Source organism: Pituophis catenifer, unplaced genomic scaffold, assembly GCF_029215685.1.
Source record: "Pituophis catenifer annectens isolate HBS135680 unplaced genomic scaffold, rPitCat1.0.hap2 SCAF_16, whole genome shotgun sequence".
In the NCBI taxonomy this organism is placed as follows: Eukaryota; Metazoa; Chordata; class Lepidosauria; order Squamata; family Colubridae; genus Pituophis; species Pituophis catenifer.
In genome coordinates this window covers 8,968,699-8,992,238 of record NW_027256896.1, presented here as the reverse complement: position 1 = coordinate 8,992,238, position 23,540 = coordinate 8,968,699, and the positions used below count along the sequence as shown (strand labels likewise).

Sequence of the window (23,540 nt, the reverse complement as noted above, 5' to 3'; positions counted from 1 at the left end):
GAATCCCTAGTGCCGCATAACGGGGCGAGCTCCCATTCCTTGTCCTGGCTTCTGCCAACCTAGCAGTTCGAAAGCACGTAAAAAATGCAAATAGAAAAATAGGGACCACCTTTGGTGGGAAGGTAACAGTGTTCCATGCGCCTTTGGCGTTTAGTCATGCCGGCCACATGACCACCGAGACGTCTTTGGACAGCCCTGTCTCTTCGGCTTTAAAATGGAGATGAGCACCGCCCCCTAGAGTCGGGAACAACTAGCACATAGGTGCGAGGAGAACCTTTACCTTTACCTTACTTTTTAAGGCAGCGCCCCAAAAGAGCTTTCCTTTTGACAGGGTGCTTGGTTTTCTCTGATTTTGATGGTTTTCTTGCAGATGTTTCATGACCCAAAGTAGGCAACCTCATCACTGTCTACCACTGATGATGTTACCTGCAAGTTTTCTGAATAGTTTTTATCCCAGAGCTATAATTGCACTCAACAATGAACTAAAGGGCCATCATCCGTGAGCTGTTGGACAGTATTACTTGGTCTGTTGTGTGGATGTTTGGGTGGTTTAGGGGTAGGGAATTTGTGGTGGGTGGGAATGTTTGGGGATTGTTATGTGTGTTGGACCTGGTCTTTGGGTGTTAAGTGAATTTCGTTGTATGGGTATACTGTATATACATGTAAAATGACAAAGTTGTTGTTGTTGTTGTTGTTATGAAAACGACCAAAGTTTAGGAAGCAGCAAGAATTCCTCATTTCAACCCTGAGCTACCAATGTTCTCCTCTTTCAACGCTTTCCTTTGCATCAGTTAATCATTGTTAATATTCACTGTATGAAGGATTAAAATGGATGCATTCACCACTGCTACTGCTTCTCACAATTATTTGGTATGATTTTAATATGGTGGTGTTTTTCAACGTAAGGTGGCCAATAATTAGGGTTTCACAGACCCCGGAGAGGGTCTTGAAAGATACCCAGGGATCTTTTAAGAAGCACCATTCTAGATGTATTGCGTGAATCATTGTCTTTTATGTTGTACTAGACCAATGACCTGTTGGGTCATTGTTTCAGAGGTATTTCCTTATCAGATGCCTCAATGCCTTCAACAGTGGCAGAGCTTTTAATGTACTTGGCTTCACTTGAAAATTTCTTTAAAATTCAGGGAGATATTCAGATATCTTCTGCCTTGAAAATAGCCCATGTTGATCTGTATAGGTGCTATAGCACTATAGCAGTTGATCATAAAAAATGTTTCATGACATTTTGTATTACGTCATAAAATGCTTTATGATCATGTTTGTGTCATGAAATGTTTTACAAAATTATATCATTTACAAATGTTTTTACAAAATTTCAGTTCCACAAGGAACCCTAGGTCCCAGATTTTATTATTATTATTTATTATTTATTAGTTTGATTTATATGCCACCCTTCTCCAGAGACTCAGGGCGGTTTACAATGCTTTTTAAGCAATAGCCTTCATACTTTTGTATATACCTGCTTAGTAAGGCTTTTGGCCCCCCCTAAGCTGTGTTCTATTTTATACAAAGTCAGATTTTGGATACGTTCTGTAAGTTAGTCCATTTGAGGTGCCCTGGTTGAAAGTGTTTTGCCTGATGATGTACCATTTCTCCCCAATTAAAGGCTACAGACACAAAAGAGTGTTAGTATATGGTTAGAGTGAGGATTTTGAAACCCTTGTTCTGTTTGTTTTGAAAAATATTCAGGGACAGAAGCAAGGGCTGTGGTGGTTGATGTGACATTTCTAATTTGTGTGTTTGTGTGTGGGGGCTCATAATATGCTACCTGTTGTTTTTGCAAAAAGCAAAGCACTGTACTACAGAAGATTAGCTATTTTTATCAGTGCTACGTTAAACATTTGAAAGCTGGAATAAGGCTATTTGTGGTTTGCCAACTTGAGTTTATTAATGAGAAGGAATTTGAAATAGGGAGTTCAGTATTCTGATAGTGCCCACAATACAACTTTGAAATAACAGGAATGTGTGGAGAAAAATAAACTTCTTGTTACCGCTGATAAGATAATCTGTTATCTTTCTATAAACTGAACTAATGCCTGAACTAATTAGACAAAGCTGGTTTGATTTTGTTCATTTTGAAATGCTAGTGCTGGTAAGGTTCGTAGTTTATGCTGCTCTCTAACAATTGCACAGATTTGTTTCGATTTCTGTTTTCTGGTGTAACGGTATAGAACAATAAATTATATACAATTCCATAAAATGGAATGGGAGCCAATATAAAAGGGGAGTTAAAGCATGAGATAGATAGAGCAATTCTAACATTTTCTCTCTCCCTTCCCATCAACATGGAAGCTTTCTGGTACCAGAGTAACCATGTTCTCTGTCCAATCAACCAGATGGTTTTGTTGTTGTAGGGAATAAATTGGAGGAGGAAGAGCTATCTGTATGAAAAGAGTGGAAAAACAGATTATTGTTAAATATATAATAAAAGGATCTGTTTTCTGGGGCTTAAGATCGGGAAATGAAAAAAGAAAAGTGAAGAAACAAGTGGAAGAGGAAATTAAAGGAGAAGTAAAAAATGAAAAGAATGTTCATTATTAAAGGCTAACTTTAATTTGAATGCTATATCTCTGACCTGCAGAATTTCTGAATGGACAAGCAGTATCTGTGTTTTCCTGTAAAGATACAATGTTGCACTATCAAACAAAAGCATTTTGCTACCCCAAGTATTAAATGAAGATAAGGAATCTGAAATGAAACAATGGAAATGCAATAATGGGAGAGTGACTTCAACTATAAAACTGTTTTGCTTGAAAGCAAGAACTGCATTCTTGCAAATTGGTAAAATGGCCTTTGTCAAGATGCTGCCCTTTAGATGCACTGGGATTTAAAACTCCTCAGCCAACATTGATCAAGGAACACTCAATGAGCGCCAAATGAGGGAAGACTATGGTCAGGTAATTTACCAATGGTTTCAGCATAGGGCTAATATAAAGGATATCCAGGAAAGAGCCATGATAATGGACAATAGAGAAGAATTTGACATGACAATAAAGTACTTTTATGCGTCAGAGATATAATATCAGGAGTTGAACATAGGGAAATATATCTACTATAGAATAAGATATTGCTAGCAATTATGACCAAAGTTCAATCATCTTTTCAAGAGCCATCTCACATATCACGCTGGCTGGTTGCATTTCAAAAAGGAGTACAGTATTCGTTAAATCCACTCTGTAGATAGACTCTACAGTCAAGAGTCAAAGAACAAGCCTGAAATCATTCAGTCAACATAGCTGAGCTGTATAAGGTTTTGTTATATGACACTAGCTTTTTAACAAGGCTTAAGCTTTGTCCTTAGAGAGTTCTTGTTTTGAAGCAAGTGCCCCCCCAAGGATGTGATTGAGAATCAGTGTATTTTCTTTGGCTTGTTTGCGTCTATACATCTCCTTTGGTCGGTTTTGAAAAAAAAAAGAAAACTGCTTTTGCTCAGAAGAAATCTCTCCATGTGCAAATATTTTATTTGTACACAGTTTCGCAGCTGAGTCAGAACAATCTGACTTGTCAAAAGTTTGGAAGTATTTTGACTCTGACAAAGGTTTGGAAGTATTTTCCCTTTAGCAGAAATTAAATGTTCCATTCATTAGTTTTACTGGCACCAAGGCAATGTTCAGGTCCTAAAAATGAAAGATTTTTCTTAAGTGTCAGTGGCCAGTTTAGCATTTTGTATTCATATGGTGTTGATCCCTGTGGCTAAAGTCACCTTTCTCACCTTGCTTTTGGCCTCTCAAAACTACCAACATTGACTGGCAAATTTTCTGGTTTTCCGGGTATGATGTTGGATTTCTTCTGGGAAAAATAGGTCTCTTGGAGGGACAATAGATTCATTTCTATCTTTGAAACACCCCCCCTCCCCCGTGCTTATAAACCAATCCAAAGTTGTATTATCACATTTGACTGGTCGTCTTCTTCAGGATCTAGATCCGTGATGGTGAATCAAAGTGGCACAAGAAGTCATGTCACCTGGCATGTGCAGCCTTGCCTGTTTGTCTTCCGGGCTCCTGGCACGCATGTGCGCTGTCCTTTGCGCACGCGGCAGTGCCGAAAACCGGTGTGCACATGCACGCTGGCCAGCTGATTGTCAGGTGCGCATGTGCTCTAGAACCCGGAAGTTTGGCTTTTCCGGAGCTTGGCTCTGATGAGCGCACACGCGTGACGTTTCCGCTCGGCCAGTATGGCATTGCTTCCATCTGTGCTCTTACTACTCTCTTTTGATATCACCTACATTTGCTCACCTGAGTTGTACACCCTTATTCCTCAGAAACTTTCCCACTTCTGGTCTAAAATGCAAGTTATTAAAAAGCTACAAAGGCCAGATTTATCCATTAGGGTAAGATGTAAATCATGACATCCTGGTGCACTAAGCCAAAGCACAAAGAGCTGCACTGCGACTTCAGCTGAATTTGACCTGTTCTTCTGACATACTAATTGGCTGGTTGTTGCTGACAACATAGGTAACTAGGAACTGTTGTGTTGCATCACAATCAACTCAATGTGCTCCTCCATTGCAATCAACATTGTGGTATCCCATCTCAGTGACCAGATAGCTGTGGTGGGTGTAACTGGCTGTTAAATCTCCTGGACTTTTGCACACCAGTTGAGAACAAAGCTGAGCTGTGCTGCATATCATGCCAATCCGATATTCCTTGACTAGTGATAGGATGGCAGCAACCCTAAACATAAGAACCAGGCTGTCCCCAGTGGTTAGAATGTAGTATTGCAGGCTAACTCACTGCTCATTGCCAGGAGTTCGATCCTAACTAACTCAAGATTGACTCAGCCTTCCGTCTTTCCAAGGTGAGTAAAATGAGGACCCAGATTGTTCGGGACAATATGCTAACATTTGCAAACTGCCTAGAGAGGGCTGTAAAGCACTGTACAGCAGTATATAAGTCTAGGTGCTATTGTTATTGCTGTTTACCAGCACACCTCTGGTAAATAGACACACAATCCAGATTGGAAGGTAACTAAAGGTAAGTAAACTGTTTGGCCATTTCTCCCCACTATATATAGTTTGTGTGTGTGTATATATATATGTTCTAATGAATGAAGTCATTTGTTGTTCCTTTGACTTGCCCATCCATTCTATCACATCCATTGTTATCCAAAAAGAGGTTTTTCCTGTACAGCGATCAGTTTCGCAAAGGGCTCAATTAGTATTGTGTGGTGACTTATTTTACTGAGCTTCCTCAGTCCAGTTTCCATATAGCCTCATTCGAGCTGAAACACATTGGTGCGCGATAGCAGAGGAATCGTATTTCCTGTGCATCCCCTTGGGCAAGCCACCATGCCAGATCAGGTGCTGAAACTTTTTTTATTTCCCCCCCTCTCTCTAGAGCACGTAGAAAGAAGCCTGTGCGGAAGGAAGTTCTCAGGAACGCTGCCTGCCGGCCACTGGACCCGATGAATCGGCATCTGAAGAACGACGGGCCTAGATTCCGGTTTGCCTGAAAACTGGAGCTCATGTGTTCAGTGTCCTTTGATTATGTCAGCCCGTTGTGTGGGAAACCCTCTAATGCACAGTACTGTAACCCAGGCTGACTTTTATAGCCGCATAGGAAATTGTATAAAAGTTGTTCCCTTCAGAAAATCATTTCTGTCCATTTGCCTTCGCTCGCTGCTTGAAACACAGCTGGACTGCGTAGTGACCATCACTCCAAGGGCTGGAAGTTAACCCCTGAAAGGTGTTGCTATGGGATGATTCTCCATTTAGGATAAAAACAGAGACTCTTTAGGTTACTTTCGAAGTTGTAATCTAAGGTCAGCATTGACTTTGGTCTTCAGCGGTCAGTTCTGAGTGCGTGCTAACCGTGAACGCTCCCGTACCTACAGCTGTGGCCTAAAGCGATGGAAACCATGCCTTGAGAGTAGCTGCAACTAACGCATAGCCATGACGGAACCCCACCGGGTGCAACTCACCTCCTTATCAGGCCCGCTGGGTACCACTTTGCTGAAAAAACCTCGGTGGGAGGATGTCGCCAATCCAGAGCACCCTCCAGAATCTGAGCCTGCAGCTGCAGCCGTACGCATCGCCCTCTCCCTTTTTGAGCCAGATCACAAGCGCTGCCCGGAATTCTTTTACCCGGAACTGCTGAAGATGACGCGAGGCAAAACGAAAAGCAGTTCTGCGGGAGAAAAGGTAAGCAGGCCTTTCTCTCTCTCTTTTTTTAATGTTTAGATTTGTAATGTGCATCTTAATAGACAGTAACAATCACTAGGATCATAAGTGTGCATGCTGCCAAACTCTCAGAAACTCTGGGTAGCTAACAGCAATGAAATGACAGTAAAAGATGGCCAGCCCAACAACGTCAGTGGTCTGCAGAGGCCTGGGTGAAAATCCATGAGAAAATTCAACAAACTGACCGATATATGTCATTTGGGATTGTGGTAAAAGAGTGGTAGGGGAAGAATAGTTTTGATGCAAAGACAGAACCTTGATTTTTTTTAAAAAAAGATTAAAAACTAATATAAACTACTATGAAGTAAGCCAAAGGCATCAGAGAGAAAGCTAAAAGGGGGGAAAGTTACAAAACAAAAAAAAATTGCTGCCAATCTTTACAGTACAGCAGTTAAAAATACAATTATAGTGTATCATTTACAGGCAGTCCTTGTCTTGTAACTTTTCATTTAGCGACCGAAGTTACAACGGCACTGGAAAAAAAAAATAACCATTTTTCACAGTTATGACTGTTGCAGCATCCCCATGGTCGAGCGATCAAAATTCACACACTTGGCAAGCGACACCTATTTATGACGGTTGCAGTGAGACTTCTCTGTGAAACCGTGTCACGTGCTCTCTCTTATCCATTCTCCTTTTCCGACAGAAAAAAGACTTTGCTGATCCCTTCAACGACGAAGAAAAGGAGAAGCACAAAGCGGAAGCCCTTACCAGGAAGTTTGAAGAGAAATATGTACGCTCCTCTGTCCCATCTACGTTCCAGTTAAATCTCGGTTCTAGTATTCTCCATAAACGTTCTGTCAAAAACATACAAGCTACGTTTCATTCCAGGCTTCCTGTATTGGGAGTGTAAACTGAGTGGACCATGGTAGGTCCACTCTGTTTAACAAATTTATTTTGGGGGACAAGATTTCCAGTCTGGAATATTTTCCTATCCGTGTTTATTTAAAATAAATCCATAGAGAAAATTGCTAGCTTGCGCCAGTGCTCTATGTGAAGTTTCATTTTCTAAAATATTAGGCCTTTGCAAGCTTTCTTTAATTTTTCTAAAACTTGGTGTGATTGTTAGGCCTCCCATCAGGTTCATCTTAACACTCACATTCAGTAACTAGCTGAAGCTTCAGAATCACCATGCTTTTTTTTTTTAAAATGAGAAATACATTTCTCTTGCTGTCTTAGGGACAGTGGTGGCTCAGCGGCTAAGACGCTGAGCTTGTCGATCGAAAGGTTGGCAGTTCAGCGGTTTGAATCCCGAGTGCCACGTAACGGGGTGAGCTCCCGTTACTTGTCCTAGCTTCTGCCAACCCAGCAGTTCGAAAGCAAGTAAAAAATGCAAGTAAAAAAATAGGGACCACCTTTGGTGGGAAGGGAACAGCGTTCCGTGCGCCTTTGGCGTTGAGTCATGCCGGCCACATGACCACGGAGACATCTTCAGACAGCGCTGGCTCTTTGGCTTTGAAACGGAGATGAGCACCGCCCCCTAGAGTTGGAATGACTAGCACATATGTGCGAGGGGAACCTTTACCTTTACCTCCTATCTTATACGCACACAGATGAAGACGATTACTGTAGAACAGATAATCAAGATACTAGTCCTTTGGTTTTAATCCAGATTTTTAAAAAATCCTCTTTCAAATTTTCTGACTTTTGCCCTTGCTGTGTTATGTGGTCCATGGTAATTCCAGAACCCGCCAGGAAAGATGCTGTTTCTCTGTATGGTAAAGGTTCCCCTCGCACCTTCCGATTCTAGGGGGTGGTGCTCATCTCCATTTCAAAGCCGAAGAGCCAGCGCTGTCCGAAGACGTCTCCGTGGTCATGTGGCCGACATGACTCAACACCAAAGGCGCACAGAACGCTGTTCCCTTCCCACCAAAGTTGGTCCCTATTTTTCTACTTGCATTTTTTACGTGCTTTCGATCTGCTGGGTTGGCAGTATGTAAGGAGACCTGTAAACGGGCTTGGGTTTTTGTTTTGTTTTTCCAGAAGTTAAAGAGATGTACAGGTAGTCCTCAACTTACAACAGTTCATTTAGGGACTGTGCAAAGTTAGAACGGCACTGAAAAAAGTGACTCATGACCGTTTTTCACACTTAACGACCATTGCGGCATTCCCCATGGTCATATGGTCAAAATTCAGACACTGGGCAACCGACTCATCTTTATGACAGTTGCAAGTGTCCCGGGATCACGCGAATCCCATTTTGCGACCTTCTGACAAAGTCAATGGGGAGTCCGGATTCATTTAACATCCATGTTACAAACTTAACAAATGCAATGGTTCACTTAACAACTGTGGCCGGAAAAGTCCTAAAATGGGCCAAACTCACTTAACAAATGTTTCACTTAGCAACATAAATATTTGGTCCAATTGTGGTCGTAACTCGAGGACTATCTATAAAAACTATCCTTTAGCTACCTCATATTTTAGAAAATATGTGGTGGACTATTGCCAGCTGATGTTTTATTTTTGTTAGCATTCAAGAGTTGTAATGATTATGTTGTTGTGGAATCCACTTGCACACACCAGGTCTAAGCATTAGCCAGAGACTCTGGGGTTGTGTGTCTGGGTAGGAATTGTAGCCTTTCTTGCAAATACCGTATTTTTCAGACTATAAGATGCACCTTTTTCCCCCCTTAAAAGGGGGTGAAAATTTAGGTGCATCTTATACTCCGAATGTAGCCCCGCCCACCCACTGGCCCCCACCCTTTGGCCTCTGCCTCCCAGCAGTTACTTCCTTGCAAGCAAACAGCAAGAAAAAACAGCTCGTTTCAGCTTCAGCACAGCCTAATTAGCACAAGTTGATTGGATCAGCCTCCTGACTCAGCGGTTTTGCGCAGGGCTCTGCTGCTTGCTGCAAAGATGTAAATTGCTGGAGCATTTTTTTTTTCCTTGTGTTAATCAAGTTATGATGAAAATGAAAATGAAAGTAAAGCAGGCTGTTTGCTGCAAAGAGGCAAAATTGCTCAGAGGCAGAGGGAGATTTCTTTTTCTTCTTTTCCTCACCAAAAAAAGTAGGTGCGTCTTATACTCCGGTGCGTCTTATATTCTGAAAAATACGGTAATTCCAGATCAACATCGAATCTTTTCTCTTTTCAGGGTGGAAAGAAGCGCAGGAAAGACCGTTTTCAGGATCTGATTGACATGGGACAAGGATATGATGAATCAGATTCTTTCATTGATAATTCTGAAGCTGTAAGTAGCAAACTGAAGTCTTTTCTTTCCCTAAAGTTACAGGAGAATTAACAGAACCATCAGCTAACATTGGAACACTGAGTATTCTAGATATGGCTTGCATTTTAAAAGTTGCAATTTTCTGGGAATGGATAATGTAGAAACAGTTCAAGGATCACAGCTATGTTTCTTTTACTAGTTTGCACAAAATACCCACATAAGGGATCTGTTTCATCTCTCATCGCATCACATTTCATCACTTTTACTGTTCTGGCTGACATGTACGGCTGTTTGCATTATCCTGCGCTTATGTGACTTTATTATCATTATTATTATTATTGGTTAATCTTTAGTGAGATTCACAGCCTTTGAGGCTGGTTAATAGCTCAGCAGCTCGAGTCCTAACCAAGGACCTAGGAACTGTTAAGGTATCGTCGGAGGATGTAAGCTGTTCCGAGTAAGGTGGTTTTTTGTAGAGTCAAAATGTTCAAGTCCGGTAAATTTAGAATTTCTAAATAGCGGGGTAGCCCTTTGGGTATTGCTCCGAGGGCTCCAATTACAATCGGGACAACACACGATTTCTTTTTCCACAGTCGCTCAACTTCAATTTGTAAGTCCCGGTACTTTGTGATTTTTTCTTGCTGCTTATCTTCAATCTGTGCATCACCAGGTATTGCAATGTCAATGAACCATACTTTTTTCTTTTCAACTATTGTTATGTCAGGTGTGTTGTGGACCAAGTGCCTGTCAGTCTGAATCCTAAAGTCCCACAAGATCTTGAGTTTATCATTATCATTATTATTATTATTATTATTATTATTATTATTATTATTATTATTATTATTATTATCTCTTTTATTCATTAAACACGAAACTCGGTCAACTGAACATTTAAAAATGTATCACAAATATCATTGACTGGCGCTAATGGCTGATACAGGTTGCTGCCAGCATCCTAGGTATCAACCAAGTATCTTCTTAAAATGTACGATGTTCCGAGTAGCACAGTTTTTTGAAGTTATTGCAGGAAGTTGCAATTTCTTGATGTATTTTATAAAATTCTTGGACATGATACCAAGTACCCCGATGACAATGGGTATCACTGTTACATGTTAACATGTTGTTGTTAGTATTATTATTTTGCCAGAAACCAGTGTTGACTTCTGATTTCCAGCAAAAAATGCCCATTGAGTACCATAAATTCCCTTACCAACTGTGGTGTTCATTTAACGACCTTAATAATCTCCACAAAGCAATTTTAAAACGGCAGGTGATCGATCACATGGCAACCTTAATGACCATCACAACCTACAACAATTATTGTGGGCTTAATTATGGACTAATTGGGGAGTAATTGTACTCTATATTTTCCTGAATTCCAAGTTATAAAAGCTGCACTGATCCAAGCAACTGTTGGTTTCCTGCCACGGATTAGAGAAGGCTTCTGAAATCTGTTTCTTTATTAAAATGTCAGGATCTGGGAACTGGAGCCAGACTAGAAGTTGAAATTAAAGAATAAAACGCCTTTATTGTTTGAGTATTCATTCAAATGTGGGGCAGCAGCCGGATAGAATTTGCTGGGTTCTTTTTTTTTTATATAACAAATCCAGACCTGGCAATCCACCAAGGTGTTTTCATTTCAGCAGCCTAAATAAGAAACTGCTATAATTTTGCTTCTATTGATGAACAAGTGAGGCTTAGAATGTTTTCCTGATCTACCACAGATCTCTCAGATTCATTAGTAAATGTGATAAAAGAACACACTCCCCCCCCCCCGCCCCCCGGATCTATATTAAGAGAATCTGCATACATATTCTTCCTTGGTTTACTTTCCAGTATCGACTAGCAAATTAGATTTTATTACTGAATATAAACATATCCTAGAATACTGCATCGAGTTTTGGTCACCACACTATAAAAAAGATGTTGAGACTCTAGAAAGAGTGCAGAGAAGAGCAACCAGGATGATGAGGGGACTGGAGGCTAAAACATATGATGAACAGTTGCAGGAACTAGGCATGGCTAGTCTAGTGAAGAGAAGGACCAGGGAAGACATGAGAGCAGTCTTCCAATATTTGAGGGGCTGCCATAGAGAGGAGGGGGTCAAGCTATTTTCCAAAGCACCCGAAGGCCAGACAAGGAATAATGGATGGAAACTGAACAAGGAGAGATTTAACCTGGAAATAAGGAGAAATTTTCTGACAGTGAGAACAATCAACCCCTGGAACAGGAGCTGCCTTTCGAAGTTGTGGGAGCTTCATCACTTGAGAATTGTATAAAAAGAACACCGCTGGGGGGGGGGGGGGGGCAAAGCCCTACTAAGCAGGTATATACAAAAGTATGAAGGCTATTGCTTAACGCATTGTAAGCCGCCCTGAGTCTCCGGAAAAGGGCGGCATATAAATCGAACCAATAAATAAATAAATCAGAAAAATACCTGGATTTTAAGACATTGCAGATAGAATTCCAGTGATGCTCCAGTTTATTATTTCCAAAGTCTCAACATCTTTTTTGTAGTATGGTGACCAAAATTAGTTGTAGTATTCCAGGTGTGCTCTTAATAGGGCTTTATAAAGCAGTACTAATACATCACGTGATCTTGATCTTATGCCTTTGTTTATACAACCCAGGATTTCATTAGCTTTTTTGGCTGCCGCTGTGCATTGCTGGCTCACATTCAAGTGATCATCCACTAGGACTCCAAGGTCCCTCTCACAGTTACTGTTTTTGAGCCAGGTCCCGCCTAACCTGTACCTATACCTTTGATTTTTCCTGCCTAAATGTAAAGCTTTGCTTTTCTCCACATTGAAATTCATTCTGTTGGATAAGGCCCATTGTTCAAGTTTGTCAAGATCTTTTTGGATCTTGAGCTTGTCTTATGGGGTGTTGGCTATTCCTGCCACCTTAGTGTCATCTGTGAATTTGATGAGTTCCCCTTCTATTCCCTCATTCTGAGTCATGTATGAAGATATTGAAGAGTACTGGTTTATCATATTTATAGGCCACCTATCACAATCAAGTGAGTCTGGTAGAGCCGAGATGGCACAGTGGTTAGAGTGCAGTACTATAGGCTATTTCAGCTGACTGCTAGCTGCAGTTCAGCAGTTCAAATCTCACTGGCTCAAGGTTGACTCAGCCTTCCGTCCTTTCGAGGTGGGTCAAATGAGGACCCAAATTGTTGGGGGTAAGAGGCTGACTCTGTAAACCGCTTAGAGAGGGCTGTAAAGCACTTTGAAGTGGTATATAAGTCTAGGTGCTATTGCTCTTCCTTTTCTCCTTCCTTCCTTCCTTCCTTCCTTCCTTCCTTCCTTCCTTCCACGGTGCATAGTGGTTAGAATGTAGCATTTCAGGCTAACTGCCCATTGCCAGGAGTTCGATCCTGACCAGCTCAAGGTAGACCCAGCCTTCCATCCTTTCAAGGTCGGTAAAATGAGAACCCAGATTGTTGGTGGGCAATGTGTTGACTCTGTAAACCGCTTAGAGAGGGCTATAAAAGCATTGTGAAGTGGTCTATAAGTCTAAGTGCTATTGCTATTGCTAGTTAGGAAAGAGTAGCGGTGAGGAAGGAAAATCTCAGTTTTGCTGAAGATATTGATGGTTAGATGAATATATGACGCTTTTCGATGCCTGCTATGTCAACTCTGTTCACGGGAAATTGGCCCATGGAGCCCTGTTGGGATTGTAAACACCAAGGCTGTGGACTGATCTGTCTTTCTGTATTCTTTCCAGTATGACGAGCTTGTTCCAGCATCTCTAACAACCAAGTATGGAGGCTTCTACATCAACTCTGGAACTCTGCAGTTCCGACAGGCATCCGAGTCTGAAGATGACTATATCAAGGAGAAAAAGAAGAAATCTCCTAAGGTCAGTGATCCACGTGCTCTGGGAACTTCCGTTTTAGAAATGGCCAGAAATTGTGTTTCTGACTCAGTAGGTCGCTTTTCTCATCTCAATTGGAAAAAAAGTCAATTTTTCCTAAGTTATCTTAACATCGCAGCAGTTCTGCTAAACATGGTCAGCCTGACTGTCCCAGAAATAGACTCTCTGCTGTCGGATCTTCAGACTCCGTAAAGCCATTTTTTTCTTAAGACTTTTGAGACTTGGACTTTTAGATGCGTCCAAACAAATTGAGAAATGATATTTCCAAGGTACAGATTTTGCCCATACTGTTAAAATAGCTGCTGCGAATCAGACCCAGTTCACTGTGGTTTGCATCAGACAAGAAATGGGAGGGCCAGAGTGAGGTAGATTAAGATGAGGGATTGAGAGCCCTTGCCAGCCTACCAGTTTGAAAGCATGCAAATGCGAGTAGATCAATAGGTAGCCTTTGGAGGGAAGGTCACAGTGCTCCATGACACCATACGGGCCATGCAGAGTGGATAAAAATCTATGCATTTTTTAAAAAAAAAAAAATCGGATTTTTTTAAATTTAAATTAGATTTTTTTGATTTTTATCAAATTTATTTTAATAAAATGCTTTTGGAGTAAAAATCTATCTAAAGATAATTTTCTATTTAAGGTTATTTAGTTTATTTAGCGTGAAATGGAGCTTAGTTACGTAGCATGAGGCTGTATATTCTGCAATATTGGGACTGTCGGTGAGTCAACAGCAGATCAGAGGAGGAACTGCTGCCGGACAGAGATGACCATTGCTTTTTAAAAATTATGATTTAAATCGAGTTGATTTATATCAAGCCTTTTTACTAGTGATTTAAATCATGATTTAAATTGACTTGATTTAAATCAAATCCACCCTATGGCCACGTGATCATGGAAATATCTTTGGACAGCACTGCTCAATGGCCTTGAAACAGAGATGAGCACCGTCCTCTTTAGTCAGCAACAAATTGCAGCAACAACTCCTTTACCTTTTACTAAGAGTTGGGAGACCCAGGTCCTTGCCATTCCCAGTCATGGCAGCTAACCAGAAGACTAATTTAGTCCTTGTTTTATTGGCATAACCTGCCTCATTGGGTGGGTGTTCTAGGGAAAGAAAAAAAAATAGTATGGAGCACTATGTATGCCTCCTTCAAGTCCTGAATAAATAGTGTCAATTTAAACCTAGTAAGATACTCATGAAGGGACGCGGTGGCTTAGTGGCTAAGACGCTGAGCTTGTCGATCGAAAGGTTGGCAGTTCAGCAGTTCGAATCCTGAGTGCCGCATAATGGGGTGAGCTCCCGTTCCTTGTCTCAGCTTCTTCCAACCTAGCAGTTCAAAAGCACATAAAAAAATGCAAGTAGAAAAATAGGGACCACCTTTGGTGGGAAGGTAACGGCATTCCATGCGCCTTTGGCGTTGAGTCATGCCAGCCACATGACCATGGAGACGTCTTCAGACAGCGCTGGCTCTTTGGCTTTGAAACGGAAATGAGCACCGCCCCCTAGAGTTGGGAACGACTAGCACATATGTCCGAGGGGAACCTATACCTTTAAGATACTCATGACATTGGTGATGACGACGAACATGACAAAATGTGAACGTTTTAAGAATGTCATGGGTGGAAAAGGATGCCCAACTTTCCCAGGCTGATTTTGGGGAAGAAAATGCAGGGTGGGGCGAATGAAATTCCCAAGGATGCACCAAGATGATTGCACCTGTCATCCAGATTGTGAGAGGGCCTACTCAAGGGCGATCTGTAAAGCTGGGAGGCACTCTGCCACCATCCGTGAAAATAAGTGGAAGTAAACAGAGGGCAGAGTACAGCAACGAGGTCCAAAAGTTCATTCATACTCTGTGAACAAACAAGGCATTGTAGCAATTTCTGCATGCCGTTGCTTGTAATCTTAACAGCACAGAGGGCTCTCGTGACTGGGAGATTATAGCAGTTGAGATCACATCAGTACTTAGCTGGCTGACAGGTTGTCGCTTTTTCCCCTCAAATAACAAGGTGTACTTATTTCTGACCAAAAATGTCTGTGGAGATTCTCAGTCATCCAGGTCATGGTTGTCCCAAAGGTGCTTTTTTTTTTCAAGAGGCAACTGGACTTTCTGGTTTTTCTTTTGAAGATGTTTCATTTCTCATCCAAGAACCTTCTTCAGCTCTAACCAGATGGTGGGGAATGGAAGGATTTATATTCCTTGCAGGCAGCAGGTCATTTGCATCCTTTTCGAGGGTCGTTGAGGCCGCTTGGAGGTTTCTTTGCGTCGTCTGGGTCACCTGAGTAGTGCAAATGGGTGTGGAGCCGCCTGTTCTGTCCCCATCTCACACACGCACACAAACAGTCAGCCAGGAGTTAAATAAAACTTGCAGACAATAAATTCCTTCGATAACAGGATTGGCAGCAACCCAGTAGCTGCTTGCCAAGAACTTTACTCACAGAGGGAGGTGTTCCTCCTCCGTCAGATAAACTAAAACAATACACAAAGTCAAAGAATTGTCAAGTCCAGTCCGTATTAAATCCAAGGCAGGCAGATAACGTAGTTTCAGAGATACAATGCGACTCGCTAGTTGTTTAGTTTTGTCCGTCACAGAGCCTGAATGGCCACCACACCCCCTTTTATCCCCTGTGGGGTGTGGTCCAGTGACTCAGCTTAATCTCTGGCACGCCTCCTTTTCTGTTGCGTGCGCTTGTATCTCCGACGCTGGCGTGGATCCAGCCAAGACTTATCTCCGTCACTGTCCGACTGCGACTGTTCGGAGATACCTGGCTCCTGGCCAATCTCTTCTCCTTTGGGAGACACCTGAGGCATTGCCAGAGAGGAGGGTCCTGGAGAGGGAGGCCTCTCCTTCACCTTCGGAGTCTTCTCCCTCCGATAAGACGGGCTCGGGGGTCGGAGTCACAACACCGCCTTGGAACTGCTGAATGGATTGTATGTTGTGGAGCTGTGCAACTAATATAAATCCTTCCATTCCCCACCATTCAGTCAGAGCTGAAGAAGCTTCTCAGATGAGAAGTGAAATGTCTTCAAAGAAAAACCAGAAAGTCCAGTTGCCTTTTGAAAAAAGCACCTTTGGGACTATTTCTGGCCAGTAATCCATTTGGCATGTAGTTTCGTTGGATTTGGATGTTGGGAGAGAGAGCGTTCTTTCTTTTCTTGTCCTCTTTGTTTTCTGTCGTGACTAAATTTAGGGCAGGGGTGGCAACATTAAGATCTGTGGATTTCAACTCCCAGAATCCCCCAGCCAGCCTCATGCGCTATCTTTTATGGTAACTTTTGTTCTGATTCACAGAAGCGGAAATTGAAAGAGGGAGGTGAGAAGGTGAAGAAAAAGAAGAAAGATGACAATTACGAGAAAGAGAAGAAATCTAAAAAATCAAAATTTCCAAAAACTGGGTAAGTCTCTCTCTTCGACATAGGGATGTGGTTTTTGAAGTTAAAGGGATTGCCTTGATCATCTCCCTGCAGGTGACTCGACTTCATTGGAAATTTAGGGAGAGATCAACTTTTTAAGCTGCATTGTGGGATCTAAATTCCAGTTCTCCTCCTCCTCATCTGTTTCTGACAATAGGCTCAGTCCACTGTACAATAGGTTGATGAAGACTCAATCATCCAGGCCAAAGGTGTCCAAAGGTTAAAACATGGCAACTGGACCAATCTCTGTCAATCTGAGACGTTTTGTTGCTCATCCAAGCAACTTCATCAGTCAGGGCAAAATTAGTTAGGCCAGGGGTCTGCAACCTTAAACACTCAAAGAGCCACTTGGGCCCTTTTCCCACAGAAAACAAAACACCAGGAGCCACAAAACCTGGGTGGGCGTGGCAAACTCGATATCACTCACTCCCACCCAGTCACATGATGCACCCAACCACACCTACCCAGGTTTTGTGGCTCCAGGTATTTTAAATAGGTCTCTCTCTCTCCTCTCTCTCTCTCTCTCTCTTTCATCAATCCCTCCCTCCCTCCCTCTCTCTCTCTCTCTTTCTCTCTGTCTCTTGTGTGTGTGTGTGCGTGTGCATGCGCGTGCAGGTTCCCTCTTGAACCATTTCCAAAAACAGGCGAGGGTTGGTTTTTTTCCCCCCTGATGTTGTTCTTTCTTCTTCTTTCGGTGCTTTTTACCATATGATTTAATTTTAAATCAAGAGTCATTTCAGGTTCCCAGATAAATGAAGCTCTTTCGTCCCTCTGCTGTGGCTTCCTGTCGGCTGGCTGGCCCCACCCCCATCCCTTGCCCTCCCCTCCCCCTCACTCTTTGCCTGCCCTGAGAAGAGAAGGGTGGCAGAGGTGGATGGAGACTCGCTCCGTATTTCAGAACGGAATTTGTCGATCGAAAAGGTCGGCAGTTCAGCAGTTCGAATCCCTAGTGCCGCATAACAAGGTGAGCTCCCGTCCTAGCTTCTGCCAACCTAGCAGTTCGAAAACAGGTAAAAAATGCAAGTAGAAAAATAGGGACCACCTATGGTGGGAAGGGAACAGTGTTCCGTGCACCTTTGGCATTGAGTCATGCCGGCCACATGACCATGGAGACATCTTTGGACAGCGCTGGCTCTTCGGCTTTGAAACGGAGATGAGCACCGCCCGCTAGAGTCAGGAACGACTAGCACATATGTGCGAGGGGAACCTTTTATCTATTGCTACATGCCACTTGCCAAGCACCCAATGTTTGATCACGTGTCTGTAGGGGATGCTGCAAACAGTCATAAGTGTGAAAAAACAGTCGTAATTTTTCAGGCCTGGTGTAACTGAATGGGTTGCTAAGCAAATGGTCGTAAGCCAAGGACCCTCCCATCTGTGTACACTTTCCTCCATGCTGTGTACATTAACCTGCTTCTTTGACAGTTTCACAGCTCTGAACGCCAGCAAAGAGAAGAAGAAGAAGAAATACTCAGGGGCCTTGAGCGTCAAGGAGATGCTGAAGAAATTTCAGAAGGAAAAAGATGCCAAGAAGCAGAAGGACGATGAACCCAAACTTAGCATTCCCTCGTTGGCCGAAACCCCAGCTCAGCGGGAAGTGGAGTCCGTGCCCGACCCTCTTCTCTCTCTCTTCGGCCACACGAGTGAAAACGAACTGCTTCAGGCAGCCACAGCCATGGACTCCCTGACTGACCTGGACCTGGAACAGCTTCTGAGTGAATCTCCGGAGGAAAGCCCTTTTCTGGAGATGGAAAACGGGAGCGATCCCCTGGGAGCAGGCCTGGAACCCGACCTCAAGCAGGTCCCTCCCTCCCTCCCTGAGGGGCTTCCAGAACCACTGATGAAGCGTGTTGAAGAGCTTACTCAGGTATTGTATGTCCAATTGCACGAACATCAAACAATGCAGGTAGTCCTCAATTTAGGACCAGTCACTTAATTACCATATTTTTCAGAGTATAAGAAGCACCTTAGTTTTGGGGGAGGAAAATAGGAAAACAAAAATTCTGCCTACCAGGTATTCATCTGGCTAGCGTCCTTAGCCTGGTCAGCTTCAGCACATTAGTTCGCTCACTGGTTTTGAGGTTGGGGCTAAAAAGCAGTTTCTAAAGCACAGCTGACCGTCGGAGGGAGCAGCAATTAGAAAAGCAGGCAAAGCACGGAAGACCACTTGCGTTGGGGCTGAAAAAACAGCTTCAAAAGCACAGCTGATCATGGAGGGAACTCCAGTGATTAAAGCAGGCGAAGCCCGGAAGTGGTAAGAGAAAGCAGCAGCTGTTCCGGGTTTTGTGCTCCGCACCTCGCGTTTTCAGTCTCCAAACGCATCGTGTTTTCGGGTGGTGATCGGTGGCGATGTGCTTTGTCGATTCCCGCAGTCTTGAAGGGTTCTCAAACGGAGCATTTGGAGGCTGAAAACGCGACATGCGGAGCCCAAAAACACAAGCCATTGTTGGTGGCAATCTCTGCAGCCAGGAAGAGGACGCACGGAGGCCGAAGGGTGGGGGCCGGTGAGTGGACGGGGTTACATTCGGAGTATAAGATGCACCCAAATTTTCAGCCTCTTTAAGGAGGGGGAAAGTGCGTCTTATACTCTGAAAAATATGGTACCCTTTAAAGTTATGATGGACTTGAAGAAGTTATTTGACGGATCAAAGCCAAGAGATGTAGAGGTTTATAAATCTTGGACCTATTTTGCAAGAGGGAAAAGCTCTTATTGTTGCCATATATTTCACAACTTGTGGGGGGGGGGGGTGGCGGGTAATGATATTTTGTGACATTCTGATGGGGAATGTCGATGGGGAAACCAGATTGACTTAACCACCGTGCTACTAACTTAACGACTGCACTGATTCCCTTAGCAACGGGAACAAGAAAGGTCGTAAAACGGGGCAAAATTCACAAATGTGAATTCACTTAACAAAAAACGTTGGGCTCAATTGTGGTTATAAGTCGAGGACTCTCTTATATGCTGATTTAGGATTCACACCATGCTGGATTTATGAGAGTTTTGGTTTGAAATCGGCCCACTTCTGTTTTATTGGGGCTGTGGTCTTTCTGCCTTTGAATGCATACTTTCTAACCTTTCTTTCTCTTTTTTAATAATCTAGCTTCTTCCCCTGTTCCCCACTCTCTGGTCCGGTGTCACTATTACCTCCTAATTATTCTTGTCTGTTTCTGAATTAGGCTGCCAGAGCTGCGGAGAGAGAAGGCAAACACAAGTTCTTCAACCAAGACATGAATAGCATCTTACTGGAGTAAGCCCCCTTCCTGCTTGTAGAAGTCAGGCCTTGCAAAGCCTCCAGGAAAGCGAGGGAGAAGAGGCTCCCTCAGGGAGAGCATCTTAGAGATCCTTTTCTTAGCGAGAGCATAGACATAAACCATTGCATGATGGTGGGTTAACCGGCATCGATTTAATCACGGGGCATGTTTCCTAATCAGGCGACACTTCGGGAAGCTGGCTGAACCAGAGCTAAATAATTCTTCCTCTTTTGCCCTCAGTATAGAGCTGCAAACCCGGGAGCTGAACAGCCAAATGCGATCAGGGGTCTATGCGTACCTGGCCTCCTTCTTGCCCTGCAACAAAGATACTCTGGTCAAGCGAGCCCGGCGACTTTACGTGTATGAACAGGTGAGTGATTGTGGGAGGAGGTAGCTGCTGGCCAATGAGCCATTGCACAGAGATGGGTACCGTATTTTTCGGAGTATAAGATGCTCAGGACTGTAAGACGCACCTACCTTTTTTGATGAGGAAAACAAGAAAAAGAAATTTCCCAGCAATTTTGCCTTGTTGCAGCAAACAGCAAACAGCCTGCTTTACTTTCATTTTCAGCATAGCTTGGTTAGCACAAAAAAAAAAAAAATCTGCTCCCAGCAATTTACCTCCATGCAGCAAGCAGCGGAGGCCCGCGCAAAACAGCTGAGAGTCGGGAGGCCAATCCAATCAACTTGTGCTAATTAGGCTGTGCTGAAGCTGAAATGGGCTGTTTCTTCTTGCTGCTTGTTGCAAGGAGGTAAACTGTTGTGAGGCAGTAGCCAAAGGGTGGGGGCCAGTGAGTGGGCGGGGCTACATTCGGTGTATAAAACGCACCCAAATTTTCACCCCCTTTTAGGGGGGAAAAAGTGCATCTTATACTCCGAAAAATACGGTTAATTCGCATCCCTCCATTGAGTTGGAAAGGCTTTGCAATTGGTCGCTTCAGGCTGCTGGCAGGAGCAGTCTGGCCTTTTCCTTAGAGTTTACTCTCATAGATGAGGAAACAGAGAGGAAAGTGCACGTGGAAAAGGAGTGAAAAAAGTGGCCCCATGATTTAGGTGTAGCCCTGAAGAATCTTAAGACCACCTCAACCTCCGGTTTGGCGTCGCAGCGAGACAGTCGGAGAATTAGCGGACTCCGATGAGGTCCGCAAAAACCCCGGCTGACGAACTGCCGCTGATGGGTCTGTGGACCAGAACCGTCCTGTAGACGGTGCGGAAGAAAGAGAGGCACCTTGGATGTCCATGAGGAACAGACAAGTTCCTCGAAGGTTGGAGGGAACTCTCTGTGACTCGGTGGCAGGGGATGGCAGCCATGGTGGCTGCCACGAAGCTGGGACAACCAGATTAAGTATAGAGCTGGAGAGAGGAAAGGAACGGAACAGAGTTTTTTGAAGCCGGGTGAGTCACAGCCAACCCAGGCTTGAAATAACAACAAGGGAAACATCTTTTAATTATAAGACCCCTAATGATGAAATAGCGGCATTTACATTGAAGAATAATCCTGGCTGAGGAAAGGAAGCTGTGCTTATTTGCAGCATTTTGATGCCACTTTTTCAACTAGGCCAGTAATGGCGAACCTTTTCGGTACCAAGTGCTGAAATTTTTGCGTGCAAACATTGCGCATGTATGAGCATGCTTGTCGGGGCCACACTCCGGAAAAGCTGAACTTCTGGATTCTAGTGCACAAGCACACCTGATGATCAGTTGGCCAGCGCACATGCGGAGGCCGGTTTTCGGCACTGCTGTGCGCCCAAAGGACAGCTGATAGTTGCACATGCATGCACACCAGAAACCCAGGAGACAAATAGGCAAGGCTGCTCGTGCCAGGCAACATGGCTTTGCGTGCCACTTTGGGCACACATGTTTGCCATCACGGAACTAGGCTGAGAGGGGAGACATGATGGCAGCCTTCCAATATTTGAGGAATTGCCACAGAGAGGAGGGGGTCAAGCTATTCTCCAAAGCACCCGAAGGCCAGACAAGGACTAATGGATGGAAACTGAACAAGGAGAGATTCAACCTGGAAATAAGGAGGAATTTTCTGACAGTGAGAGCAATCAACCCATGGAACAGAAGTTCCTTTCAGAAGTTGTGGGAGCTTCATCACTGGAAGCTTTCAAGAAGAGACTGGACTGCCATCTGTCAGAATGGTGTAGGGTCTCCCGCTTGAGCGGGGGAGGAGGGTTGGACTAGATGACCTACAAGGTCCCTTCCAGCTCGATTAATCTGTTAAATCTGTTAAAATTCATCTCTCAAAAATGAAAGGATCTTAAAAAATATGCAAGCCAATGCCACCACGTAAAAGTGTCCCAGATTGTAAGGGATGAAAGGAGACTAAGGTGAACCCAGGAGCTGCAGGAAGAACAATGGCCTTTTATTGCCTCTCTGGAAATGTCATGTCAAGAAAGTTGAGCCTTTAAGAAAAGGGTTCCATGACGTCCTTGCCTCCTGAGAAAAATGCCTGGAGCACATTTAACAAGCAGGCTTTTTTATGTGCCTGATAGCCCACAATTGTGCTTTCCCCTATCATCATCATCATCATCTTTTAACGACTCCACAATCCCTTGCATCGGGGTGCAGTCTGGGCAACTGAATGGAGCTGAGTGTTTACTTGCCGGGTGCCCTTCCTGTCACCAATGCGGAGTTTTGTTCAGCAGATAAATTCTCAGTGTGCCCAGAGAGAGAAATATCTGCCTCTACCTAGGATCGAACTCACAGCCTCCTGATTGTGAGGCAAGAGCTCCACCTCTAGGCCCCCGCACCACTCAGTTGTGCTTTCCCCTATCTTTAAAATAAAACCACTGCCTGGTTGTGGGTAATAGGAAGCAGGCCCCTAACTCTTGGTGTTTTCTTAGGGGGGTCGGCTGAAGGAGCCCCTTCAGAAGCTGAAAGAGGCCATTGGCAGAGCAATGCCTGAGCAGATGGCCAAGTACCAGGAAGAATGCCAAGCACACACCCAGGCCAAGTTTGCCAAGTATGTGTTTCGTTTGTTTTTGTTATCTCTCTGGTCACCCTTCCCTGCAAGTCCTCCGTAGATACTCCAGGCTCGGTGTTGGAAGAAGTATCCTTCTGGGTTCAGTTCCAAGTGGGGAAAAACGACTCTGGATTCATGGAAGTTGCTTGGAAAGAAGGTTTATTGATGAACAGGATCACATGGCTTGAGATCCTGGGCAGAAAAAAGGGCCGAGATGCTGAGAGTGCCTTGGTTTTATGCCCTCTGTTGGGCTTTGAGCTTGTATTCTGATTGGTTGTCAAGACTCCCATGGGGCCATGCAGGGGCAACTCTGTGGTCCCAGTCTTGATTGAGCCTTGCTGGGTGATGCAGTCTCCCCAGGTGCCATGTGGTGAGTTCTGTTGCTAGATGGGTAGAGGGCTAACCCTACCTTTGTTGGATCTCAGGGCATTTGCCTATGAATAGACCTAGCTATCTCTTCATCTCTTAAATGTGGACATTTGCTGTGGGCTATTAAGGAAGGTGGGGGCTATTAAGAGTGAGTCTGCTTCCTGCCTAAAAACATGTTTCTCCATTTCTCATCTAGGGAAATATATTCTGCCTTTTTAATATTTCCTAGAATGTTCCATTTTCCTAGGAGAGGGGTGGGTGCTAACTTCCTACATGGATA

The 23,540-nt window shown here is 43.7% G+C and overlaps 1 protein-coding gene across 3 annotated transcripts in view; it reads left to right on the top strand.

Annotated features, from left to right (window-relative positions):
• Positions 1-23,540, top strand: part of UBN1 (ubinuclein 1) — a 45,992-nt gene that overhangs the window by 1,268 nt on the left and 21,184 nt on the right. For all 3 annotated transcript variants that reach the window (XM_070954847.1, XM_070954846.1, XM_070954845.1), the window contains exons 3-11: positions 5,358-6,160; positions 6,846-6,932; positions 9,296-9,391; positions 13,100-13,234; positions 16,544-16,647; positions 18,091-18,532; positions 19,846-19,916; positions 20,161-20,290; positions 22,773-22,891. In XM_070954847.1, the coding sequence (XP_070810948.1) occupies positions 5,912-6,160; positions 6,846-6,932; positions 9,296-9,391; positions 13,100-13,234; positions 16,544-16,647; positions 18,091-18,532; positions 19,846-19,916; positions 20,161-20,290; positions 22,773-22,891 (1,433 nt within the window). In that variant the 5' untranslated portion in view covers positions 5,358-5,911. The remainder of the gene's footprint in view (positions 1-5,357; positions 6,161-6,845; positions 6,933-9,295; positions 9,392-13,099; positions 13,235-16,543; positions 16,648-18,090; positions 18,533-19,845; positions 19,917-20,160; positions 20,291-22,772; positions 22,892-23,540) is intronic.